The 12,786-nt window shown below is 25.0% G+C and overlaps 2 protein-coding genes and 1 long non-coding RNA gene across 12 annotated transcripts in view; 2 read left to right on the top strand and 1 right to left on the bottom strand.

Annotated features, from left to right (window-relative positions):
- LOC107073265 (uncharacterized) overlaps positions 1-12,786 on the top strand; it is a 183,405-nt gene that overhangs the window by 114,283 nt on the left and 56,336 nt on the right. The gene's annotated exons all lie outside the window — the stretch shown is intronic.
- LOC149033385 (uncharacterized) lies at positions 6,024-8,534 on the bottom strand. Its single transcript, XM_089179500.1, has 9 exons — positions 8,375-8,534; positions 8,165-8,284; positions 7,960-8,077; positions 7,624-7,882; positions 7,417-7,542; positions 7,251-7,341; positions 6,616-6,761; positions 6,306-6,438; positions 6,024-6,240 (listed from the first exon to the last, which is right to left on the bottom strand). Exons 1-9 carry the CDS (start codon positions 8,531-8,533, stop codon positions 6,190-6,192), a joined length of 1,203 nt encoding a protein of 400 aa, XP_089035626.1. The 5' UTR covers position 8,534; the 3' UTR covers positions 6,024-6,189.
- Positions 9,049-12,063, top strand: LOC149033384 (uncharacterized). The gene is made up of 2 exons (XR_016178904.1): positions 9,049-9,179; positions 10,556-12,063. It is a non-coding gene; the product is annotated as an uncharacterized LOC149033384 (long non-coding RNA).

The following is a 12,786-nucleotide window of genomic DNA, read 5'->3' as shown; positions in this document are numbered from 1 at the left end:
ACGGAACATTACATCTGTAAACAATAATTTGATTTACATTTATATACAAGCATACTTTTGAACTATAGAAAAAAAAATTAGAAAAAAAAGTGTGTACAATTCTGCAAAAAGGATTCTATTCCCTGTTATTATTAAACAATATTCAAGCATTTTTTTATTAAATTGATTTTATTAAATTGACCAATAAATATTAAATTATTAGTAATTATCAATGAATTTATTATTTACTCACAATTCTTCAAGAACTGCATTGCTATGATTCAACAATCTTTGCCCAAGATATGAATTTATATAAACAGTAAATATTGAACCAGTTACATAAATGATACATTCAATTTTGTCTTTTAAACTTTTCAATAATACCGAAAATTCAAGAATCTAAAAGAAAAAAGAAAAGTATTCTATTTTTTGATAAAACATTTAGTTTTGAAAATATATCTATACACTTATATTTTATTATAGAACGTTTTTATTAAAAGAAAATCGTAATACTTGAAAAAGTAAAAATTGTACCATTCTATATTTTTAAAAGGGTCTTTTTACAAAATGTTATAACAGAACAACTAATAAAAAAAAAGAAAAAACAATCTTTACGTAAACTACGTAAACGACATAGTTTTAAATCGATGTTTTTACATGTCAAAAAAAAAAATATAGTAAAACAAGAAATAAACATATCGTATAAAATAACCAATAAAAAAGTCTTACCTTACTTTAAAAAAGAGATATAAAAAAAAAGTATAATTAGCAATTAAGCGTCCTTATAATCTATTAAAATAAAATGAAACATTGTTCAGAAAAAGAAATAACAAACAAGTTAATGAAAAAATATAGAAATTTACTGCTGCTTTAAAAACGTATTTAACTTACAAATAAAAAATTAAATATAATAACAATCATTGAGAGAAGAATCGATATCAAGTAGACAAGATTCAAAACGTTATTAAGCATCTCAACGTAACTGAAAAAAAAAAAAATAGAAAAAAATAATTAAATTTGAAACAAATATAATTAAATAATTAAACTAAATATTTTTTCCACTCACGCAATAGATATTCTGTGACGATTAACAATGTTGCTTATCCAATTGTATTCATTCGCAACTGTACTGAAATACTTACTACTATTTCCAGATCCCTCATTACGTTCAAATGGCTGACGAATTTTTAATCTGTGTTTAGAAAAAAAAAGACTTCAAAAATATTACTACATTCTTAGTTAATAGGCAAATAAATAACAACTGAATGTCCCACCAGAAACGTACATAATAATGCTACACTGACAGCACGCGTGCTGTATGAAAACAAAAAATGTTGAAAGACTAATACTGCCAATTGCAACTGAAATAAAAACTGTTACTGATTGACCAATAAGCATGCAAAAATACATCATCCCAACGTGATCAATATTATTTTCGGTTAATGGTAATGTTAATTGATGAACATCCAATATACCAATATAATATAAAAAAGCATTTAAAACTGGTGGGAAAACGATTAAGAAGCAGTTAACATCAAAGAAAACTGAAAAAGTAAAAGAAACTTATAGGTAAAAAATATAATAAATTGTAAACTAATAGCTAATAATTACTTACACTTACACATTAAAGCATACACAAAAGATTTGCTTTGATTGTTATACTTTTGCAAAATGTTTAATTCTTCAACATCGGACAAATTCTCGTGATCAAGTTTAAAACGAACAATAAGTAATCGAATCTTTAAATTAGAAAAGGAATCTGCTATAAAAAATGTTCTTCTATACATTACACCACAGAATTTAATTAAAAAATAAAAGTCTACTAACTGTTACAAAACGAAAATAACCAACAATATAAATAGAAGTAAAAATAATATGTGATATTATTCTTTGAACCAGTATAAAAGTAGATTTTCCGAACATTTTAGTTGTAAAAAGTTCATACAGCTGCACGAATAGAAAGAGTATATAATATTTATAAGGATCAAGTATCAATCACACAGCGAAACAATATTATAGTTAATAACGCTATTGGATAAAACAATTGTATTTTATAATAAATGTAAAAAGTAAACACAAAATGATTTGGTCAGATAAGCTAATCACTGTTTAAAAACAATTATAATAAATAAAAGATACATGTAGGGTAAAAGAAAAAAAAATAAAAGTACCATTTGGAAGATAAATGGTGACGTGTAGAAAACCACAAACGAACAAAACAATAAGTGATCCTTTGAGTTCCGATTAGGACGTTGATTCATTAAAAACTGAAAGCAACGATTTGAAAAAAGGAAATGATGTTTCCCTAAATCTCGTATTTTTAAAGACATGGTAAAATATCTGATGAAATCCCACAGCAAACTGAATGAAATACAATCTTTTACTTACCCCTAACTAATTCAAATTGCTATCTATTACAAATAGTGTAAAATAATCACAATCAGTGTAATGATTGAAGTACTATAAATTATTCAATATAATTATTGGTAAAATATTATCCTCTTATCTTATAGCTACTTTATGTAAAATGTTTTCTATTCAGATATACTTGCCTACATGTATTGAAACAGATGCTGATTCCCATAATTAAGCAAGGGGAAAAAATACATTTTACTTTCTATTTCTAAGGACATGCGCAGAAGTGTTCTTTGATTGCAATCACAGTCAGTTGCACTTTGACAGCGGTGCAGAACACTAGTTTTAAAATTAGAGACATTTTCCTACTGACACTTAGCATAGTATTCTTGTCTTTTACGAAAGAAATATTCCATAAAATGTTTTATGGTTTTATAGAAAACACATATTAGGATTTTTATTCAGAATGCATCAACAAATTATAATATATTTAGAAATTTATCTTTAAATATAATTCTCATTTCAAAACAGTAATAAAACATATTATTTTATTAATTTGTGGAACAGATATACTCGACAACTGATAAATATACTTGAATATTTCACTAATTACTAATATAAGTAAGTATTTTAATCCTATGTGAATATTTGTTATTTCGATTTATAATTACGGGATATATATTTCTTGTTTTATTGTTTTTCGGATGTTCTCAATTATTGTATACTGTAATAAACCATTGCAAACGAAAGTGCTTTCCGCATCAACTGTAAAAAAAATAATTAATCTTTAAAACAAAATTCATTTGTTATGAATGAGATCCTTTTACGTACAATAGAAAAAACTTCGTGTGATGATACAAACATATTTCCAATTGATAGAAAACTTGGTTTTCCACTTCTAACTATTATAAAAAATAGCAACTTTTGGGTACTTATAGATAGAGTATAAAATGGAACGTTACATCTACAAATAAAATATTTGTCGTCATTCATGTATACACTCATTTTTACACTATCAAATAAAAAGTTATATGAAGAAATTATTTAATATTCTATAAAAAGGATTTTATTATCTTTTACTACTGTACGATTAGATTTAACATATTATTAATTAAACAAATTAATTGTGTCCTTACAATTCTTCAAGAACTGCATTGCTATGATTTAACAATCTTTGTCCAAGATAAAAAGTTATATAGACAGAAAATATTGAACCAGTAACGTAAATGATGCATTCAATTTTGTCTTTAAAACTGTTTAGAATTATAGAAAATTGAAGAATCTAAAAGAAAATATAAAATAGTATGATTTATGATAGTATAAAACTTTATTTCGATATTTTAAAAAGTATATCTGCACCTTGTTCTATAGTCAAACAACTTTATTAAAAAAAGATAGTATTACTTTATAGTGTAAAAATTGTGCAAACCTGTATTTTCAGAAAGGTTTTTCTTAAAAACTGTTATATCAGCAAAATAATTAAAACAGATCAATTGTTACACGTAAAACGTTAAAGTTTCAAGTTTTTTAAACATTTCAAAACGATTACTATAAAACACAAATTAAACTTATCGAATAATACAAAAAATGAAAAAGTCTTACTTTACTCATATTATTACCAGCAATGTGTAATTAACCCATTGAAATAATAGAAAAGATTATTCGTAAAAATAAAAACAAAACGAGATATTTATAAAAGATATAAATTCGCTATTTCATCTAACGTGTTTGACTTACATATAAAAAATTAAAAATGATAACAATCATTGCGAGAAGTATTACGATCAAGTAAAAAATACTCGATAAGTATCGGAGCCTCTTGACATATCTTAAAAAAAATTATTTAATTTGATGATAATCTAATTTTAATAGATAATAGTTATAAATTAGTACTTACTCTATAGATATTGTATGACGATTTACAATATCACTTATCCAATTGAATTCTTCCGTTAGTGTGCTAAAATAGATAGAATTATGTATGGATATTTCATTTCTTTCAAATGGTTGACGAATTTTTAATCTGCGTCAAAAAAAAACAACATTTTAGAGTAAAAGTTGGATGCATAATAATAACTTAAGTAAATAAAAATTGGAAACGCACCTAATAATGCTACATTGACAGCAGGCGTGCTGAATGAAAACCAGAAATGTTGAAAGACTAATACTGCCAACTGTTGCTGCCATAATAACTGTTACTGACTGGCCAATAAGCATGCAAAAATACATCATCCCAACGTGATCAATATTATTTTCGGTTAATGGTAATATTAATTGATGATCCTCCAATATACCAATAAAATATAAAAAAACATTTAAAATTGATGGGAATATGATTAAAAGGCAGTTAACATCAAAGAAAACTGTAAAAGGTAAAGAAAACATATACTTCAAGAATATGAAAAGTCATAAACTAATAGCTTATAATTACTCACACTTACACATTAAAGCATACACAAAAGATTTGCTTTGGTTGGTATACTTTTTGAAAATGTCCATTTCATCTTGATCGGAAATTTTCTCCTGATCAAGTTTTAAGCGAACAATAAGTAATTGTATCTTAAAATAAACATGAAATATTTTCTATAAAGTGTTCTTAAATTACAGCAAGGAATTTAACTAAAAAATAAAAGGCTACTAACTGTTAGGAAACGAAAATATCCAACACTATAAGTAGACATGAAAATAAAATGTGATATCAATCTCTGAATCAGTATAATAGTTGATCTCCCGATCGACTTTGATGTAAAGAGCTCACACAGCTGCACGAATAGACAATTTTTGCATAAGTAACATGTTGAAGCTAGAAAATTTGTTTCTCTTTAAATTAGTAAAATATATTTAAAATCGTAGATTTTAATGAAATCTAATAAATAAAAACAAAATTAAGTTATATGAGATAAAACAAAATCACTGTTTAAAAACAATTATAATAAATAAAAGTTACATATAGGGTAAAAGAAAAAAAAATACAAGTACCATTTGGAAAACAAATGGTGACGTGTAGATAACTACTATCGAATACAACAACAACTGCTTCCTTTGGTTTCCGTTAGGACATTGATTCGTTAAGAACTGAAAGCAACGATTTGAGAAAAGAAAATGATGTTTCCCTAAATCTCGTTTTTTAGAAGACATGGTAGAATATCTCACGAGATCCTACGGCAAACTGAACGAAATACTTACCCCTAACTAATTCAAATTGCTATCTACTTCGAATAGTGTACAGTTAACACAATCAGTCTAATGATTGAGGTACTATAAATTATTCAATATAATTACTGGTAAAATAATATGCTCTTATCTTATAACTACTCTATGTACAATGTTTTCTATTGCGATATACCTGCTTACATGTATTGAAACAGGTGGTGATTCCCATAATTAAACGAGGGGAAAAAATACATTTTACTTTCTATTTCTAAGGACATGCGCAGAAGTGTTCTTTGATTGCAATCTCAGTCAGTTGCACTTCGACTGTCGTGAAGGACACTTGTTTAAAAATAAGAAAACCATTTTTCATGTGCAGTAAGTAAAATATGCTTTTCATTTAAATTAAATACATTCTTTTAAATGTTATATACTTTCTTGTGAATTTTTATTAATAATACAGCTAAAAGAAATTATTATATATATCAAATGTTACCTTAAATATTATTCTAATAAAATAAATAATAAATATACGACGTTAAAATTTTGTCAAGCAAATGTTATTAGACAACAGACAAATATTTCTAAGTTACACTGATTTCTAATATAACTAATAAGTATATTAATACTAAATAAACTATGATTACTAATAATTAAAAATTTTGTAATAAATATTTTTTTTTATTGTTATTTGAAAGCCCTGAATTATTGTACACTGTAGTACACCATTGCAAAAGATAGTGCTTTTCGCATCATCTGAAAGAAGTAAACTAATATTTAGAACAAAATTAATTTCTGATGAATGATATTTCGTTACTTACACTAGCAAATACTTCGTGCGATGAGACAAACATATTTCCAATTGATAGAAAACTCGGTTTTCCACTTCTAGCTATTATAAACAATAGCAATTTTTGTGTTTTTATAGAAAGAGTATAAAATGGAACGGTACATCTACAAATAAAAAAATTTTGGTCGTCATTCATGTATACACTCATTTTTACACTATCAAATAAAAAGTTATATGAAGAAAATATTTAAATTCTATTGAAAAGGAGTTTATATTCCCTTTTACTACTGAACGATTAGATTTAACATATTATTAATTAAACAAATTAATTGTGTCCTTACAATTCTTCAAGAACTGCATTGCTATGATTCAACAATCTTTGACCCAGATAAAAATTTATATAAACAGAAAATATTGAACCAGTAACGTATATAATGCATTCAATTTTGTCTTTATAACTTTTTAGAAATATGGAAAATTGAAGAATCTAAAAATAAAGATACAAGTATTTTGTTTGATAGTATAAGACTTTATTGCGAAATTTTAAATAATTATGCCTACACAACACATGTTGTTCTATAATAACACATTCTTGTTAAAAAGAAAAATACCGTAATACTTCATAGAGCTCGTATATGTTTTTATAAAGAATATGTCTTAAAAAGTATTATATCAGCACAACTGTTAAGGCAAAAAAAAATTACTATGTAAACGAAATAATTTTCAATCTTTATTTTGGCATCTCAAACAATAATAATAAAACAAGAAATGAACATATCGTACAAAGAAATTAATAAATAGGCTTTATCTTACTTTTAATAAAAAAAATATCTACAAGTACATATTTTATCAGCAATTACGTCTTTTTAATCAATTAAAATAAAAAATAAAAAAGATTGTTCAGAAAAATGGGTAACAAAGAAGTAGTTGATAAATTAAAAAAAATTCGCAGTTACCTCTCACGTGTTTGACTTACACATAAAAAATTAAAAATGATAAGAATCATTACGAGAAGAACTAAAATCAAATAGACAACATTCGAAACGTATCTGATCATCTCACAGTATCTAAAACAATAGAAAAAAATTATTAAATTTAAAATATATATATATAAAGAATGAAACTAAATATTTTCCACTAACGCAATAGATATATTATGACGATTTACAATATCAGTTATCCAATTGTATTCTTCCGTTAGTGTACTGAAATATCTATAATTATGCCAGGATTTTTTATTTCTTTCAAATGGTTGACGAATTTTTAATCTGCGTCAAAAAAAAACAACATTTTACCATAAAAGTTGGATGCATAATATTAACTTAAATAAATCAAAATTTAAAACGTACATAATAATTCTACATTGACAGCAAGCGTGCTGTATAAAAATCAGAAACGTTGAAAGACTAAAACTACCAACTGCTACTGCAATAACAACTGTTACTGATTGACCAATAACCAGAATGTAATATAGTATACCAACATGACCAATATTATTTTCGATTAAAGGTAATGTTAATTGATGAACATCCAATATACCAATATAATATAAAAAAGCATTTAAAACTGGCGGGAAAACGATTAAGAAGCAGTTAACATCAAAGAAAACTGAAAAAGTATAAGAAACGTATAGGTAAAAAATATGAGAAATTATACACTAATAGCTAATAATTACTCTAACTTACACATTAAGGCATACACAAAAAATTTGCTTCTGTTAGTATACTTTTTTAAAATGTTCATTTCATCAAGATCGGAAACTATCTCGTGATCAAGTTTAAAACGAACAATAAGTAATCGAATCTTTAAATTTAAAAATAATTATTTAGTATAATGCAGTATTTTTATTTTATATAAGAATGGTAATTCCAAAAATAAAAGTTTACTAACCGTTACGAAATGAATGTAAGAAGTAAAGTAAACGTTAATAAAAATAAGAATTGATATTAATCTTTGTATCAATTGTATTGATGATGTTCTGATCAATTTAGTTGTTAAAAGCTGATACAACTGCAAGCAATAAACAGTTTTTATAATATTTGGATTCTAATTATGGATTAGAATAAAAATTGCATTTGATATTTTGAAAATAACGATTACCATTTGAAAACAAAATATTAATAAGTAGATAACTATGATTGAACAAAATAATAAATGATCCTTTGGGTTTCCGTTAGGACGTTGATTGGACAAAAACAAAAAAAAACGATTTGAAAAAAGAAAATGATTTTTTATAAGATCTCGATTTTGAGAAGTCATAGTAAAGTATCTCACGAAATCCCACAGCAAACTGAACAAAAGTCTATCTTCTACTTGTAGCTAACTTATTCAAATTGCTATCTATTTCGAATAGTGTAAAATTACAACAATCATAGTAATGATTGAAGTACTATAAATTATTCAATATAATTGTTGGTAAAATAATATCCTCTTATCTTATAGCTACTCAATGTACAATGTTTTCTATTGAGACATACCTGTTCACATGTATTGAAACAGATGGTCATTCCCATAATTAAGCAAGGGGAAAAAATACATTTTACTTTCTATTTCTAAGGACATGCGCAGAAGTGTTCTTTGATTGCAATCTCAGTCAGTTGCACTTTGACAGCGGTGCAGAACACTAGTTTTAAAATTAGAGACATTTTCCTACTGACACTTAGCATAGTATACTTGTCTTTTACGAAAGAAATATTCCATAAAATGTTTTATGGTTTTATAGAAAACACATATTAGGATTTTTATTCAGAATGCATCAACAAATTATAATATATTTAGAAATTTATCTTTAAATATAATTCTCATTTCAAAACAGTAATAAAACATATTATTTTATTAATTTGTGGAACAGATATACTCGACAACTGATAAATATACTTGAATATTTCACTAATTACTAATATAAGTAAGTATTATAATCCTATGTGAATATTTGTTATTTCGATTTATAATTACGTGATATATATTTCTTGTTTTATTGTTTTTCGGATGTTCTCAATTATTGTATACTGTAATAAACCATTGCAAACGAAAGTGCTTTCCGCATCAACTGAAAAAAAAATAATTAATCTTTAAAACAAAATTCATTTGTTATGAATGAGATCCTTTTACGTACAATAGAAAAAACTTCGTGTGATGATACAAACATATTTCCAATTGATAGAAAACTTGGTTTTCCACTTCTAACTATTATAAAAAATAGCAACTTTTGTGTACTTATAGATAGAGTATAAAATGGAACGTTACATCTACAAATAAAAATTTTGTCGTCATTCATGTATACACTCATTTTTACACTATCAAATAAAAAGTTATATGAAGAAATTATTTAATATTCTATAAAAAGGATTTTATTACCTTTTACTACTGTACGATTAGATTTAACATATTATTAATTAAACAAATTATTTGGGTCCTTACAATTCTTCAAGAACTGCATTGCTATGATTTAACAATCTTTGTCCAAGATAAAAAGTTATATAGACAGAAAATATTGAACCAGTAACATAAATGATGCATTCAATTTTGTCTTTAAAACTGTTTAGAATTATAGAAAATTGAAGAATCTAAAAGTAAAGATAAAAGTAGGTTTCTGGATAGTAAAACAGTTTTATTTAAAAAGATATTAGTACTTCATAGTGTAAAAATTGTGCCAGCCCGAATTTACAAAAAAATTTATCTTAAAAACCGGTATATCAACAAAACTCATAAAACAAAAAAAATCACTACGTAAACGAAATAGTTTCAAATAGTTTTAACATTTCAAAACGATTATGGTAAAACACAAATTGAACATCTTGTGTAATAGAAAACATGAAAAATTCATACCTTTCTCTTACAAAAAAATAAACAATAATTATTATTACCAATACTGTGTTAATAATCCATTAAAATAATAGACAAGATTATTCGTAAAAATATAAACATAACGAAATATTAATAAAATAAAAAAATTTGCTGTTTCCTCTAATGTGTTTGACTTACATATAAAAAGTTGAAAATGATAAGAAACATTGCGAAAAGGATTACAGTCAAGTAAAAAATACTCGATATAGATCTGAGCATCTTTACATACCTTGAAAAATAAAATTATTAGATTTGATGGTAATCTAATTAGAAAGATAGTAGTAATAATTTAGCACTTACTCAATAGATATTCTATGACGATTTACAATATCACTTATCCAATTGTATTCTTGCGCCAGTGTACTAAAATATCTATCATTATGTTTAGATATTTTATTTCTTTCAAATGGTTGACGAATTTTTAATCTGTTTCAGAAAAAATGATCATTTTAACATATAAGTTAAGTGCATAATAATAAATAAAACAAATCACAATTTTAAACGTACATAATAATTCTACATTGACAGCATGCGTGCTGTATGAAAACCAAAAATGTTGAAAGACTAATACTGCCAATTGCAACTGAAATAAAAACGGTTACTGATTGACCAATAAGCATGCAAAAATACATCATCCCAACGTGATCAATATTATTTTCGGTTAATGGTAATGTTAATTGATGAACATCCAATATACCAAGATAATATAAAAAAGCATTTAAAACTGGTGGGAAAACGATTAAGAAGCAGTTAACATCAAAGAAAACTGAAAAAGTAAAAGAAACGTATAGGTAAAAAATATAATAAATTGTAAACTAATAGCTAATAATTACTCACACTTACACATTAAAGCATACACAAAAAATTTGCTTTGATTGGTATACTTTTTTAAAATGTCCATTTCATCGAGATCGAAAATTTTCTCGTGATCAAGTTTAAAACGAACAATAAGTAATCGAACCTTTAAATTTAAAAATAATTATTTAGTATAAAACTGTATTTTTATTTTATACAAGAATGATAATTTCAAAAATACAAGTCTACTAACTGTTACGAAATAAAAGTAAGAAGTAATGTAAACATTAATAAAAATAAGCATTGATATTAATCTTAGTATCAATTGTATTGACGATGTTCTCATCAATTTAGTTGTTAAAAGCTGATACAACTGCAAGCAATAAACACTTTATATAATATTTTTTTTAAAATCATGCGACACACATATCGTCTCGATATTGTAGTTACTAACGTTATTAAAAGAAACATTTCTATTTATTTGAAATATAATAATTGGACAAAAGAATGAGTTTATAATGAAACTGTCATTTCTGAAAGATTTGGATTACAATAAAAATTTCATTTAACATATTGAAAATAATGATTACCATTTGAAAAAAAAATATTAATAAGTAGATAACTATGATTGAACAAAGTAATAAATGATCCTTTAGATTTCCATTAGGACGTTGATTTGTTAAAAACTGAAAGCAACGATTTGAAAAAAGAAAATGATTTTTTATAAGATCTCGATTTTGAGAAGTCATAGTAAAGTATCTCACGAAATCCCACAGCAAACTGAACGAAATACAATCTTTTACTTATCCCTAAATAATTCAAATTGCTATCTATTTCGAATAGTGTAAAATTACAACAATCATAGTAATGATTGAAGTACTATAAATTAATCAATAAAATTGTTGGTAAAATAATATCCTCTTATCTTATAGCTACTCAATGTACAATGTTTTCTATTGAGATATACCTGCTTACATGTATTGAAACAGGTGGTGATTCCCATAATTAAACTAGGGGAAAAATACCTTTTACTTTCACTGTCTAAGGACATGCGCAGAAAGATCGTTTGATTGCAATCTTGGTCAGTTGCACTTTGACTGTCGTGAAGGACACTTGTTTAAAAATAAGAAAACCATTTTTCATGTGCAGTAAGTAAAATATGCTTTTCATTTAAATTAAATACATTCTTTTAAATGTTATATACTTTCTTGTGAATTTTTATTAATAATACAGCTAAAAGAAATTATTATATATATATATCAAATGTTACCTTAAATATTATTCTAATAAAATAAATAATAAATATACGACGTTAAAATTTTGTCAAGCAAATGTTATTAGACAACAGACAAATATTTCTAAGTTACACTGATTTCTAATATAACTAATAAGTATATTAATACTAAATAAACTATGATTACTAATAATTAAAAATTTTGTAATAAATATTTTTTTATTGTTATTTGAAAGCCCTGAATTATTGTACACTGTAGTACACCATTGCAAAAGATAGTGCTTTTCGCATCATCTGAAAGAAGTAAACTAATATTTAGAACAAAATTAATTTCTGATAAATGATATTTTGTTACTTACACTAGCAAATACTTCGTGCGATGAGACAAACATATTTCCAATTGATAGAAAACTCGGTTTTCCACTTCTAGCTATTATAAATAATAGCAATTTTTGTGTTTTTATAGAAAGAGTATAAAAAGGAACGTTACATCTACAAATAAAAAAATTTTGGTCGTCATTCATGTATACACTCATTTTTACACTATCAAATAAAAAGTTATATGAAGAAAATGTTTAAATTCTATTGAAAAGGAGTTTATATTCCCTTTTACTACTGAACGATTAGATTTAACATA

Source organism: Polistes dominula, unplaced genomic scaffold (genome assembly GCF_049000335.1).
Source record: "Polistes dominula isolate Pdom_NZ unplaced genomic scaffold, Pdom_raw_medaka contig_27, whole genome shotgun sequence".
Lineage (NCBI taxonomy): Eukaryota > Metazoa > Arthropoda > Insecta > Hymenoptera > Vespidae > Polistes > Polistes dominula.
This window is presented reverse-complemented; position numbering and strand designations above follow the sequence as displayed.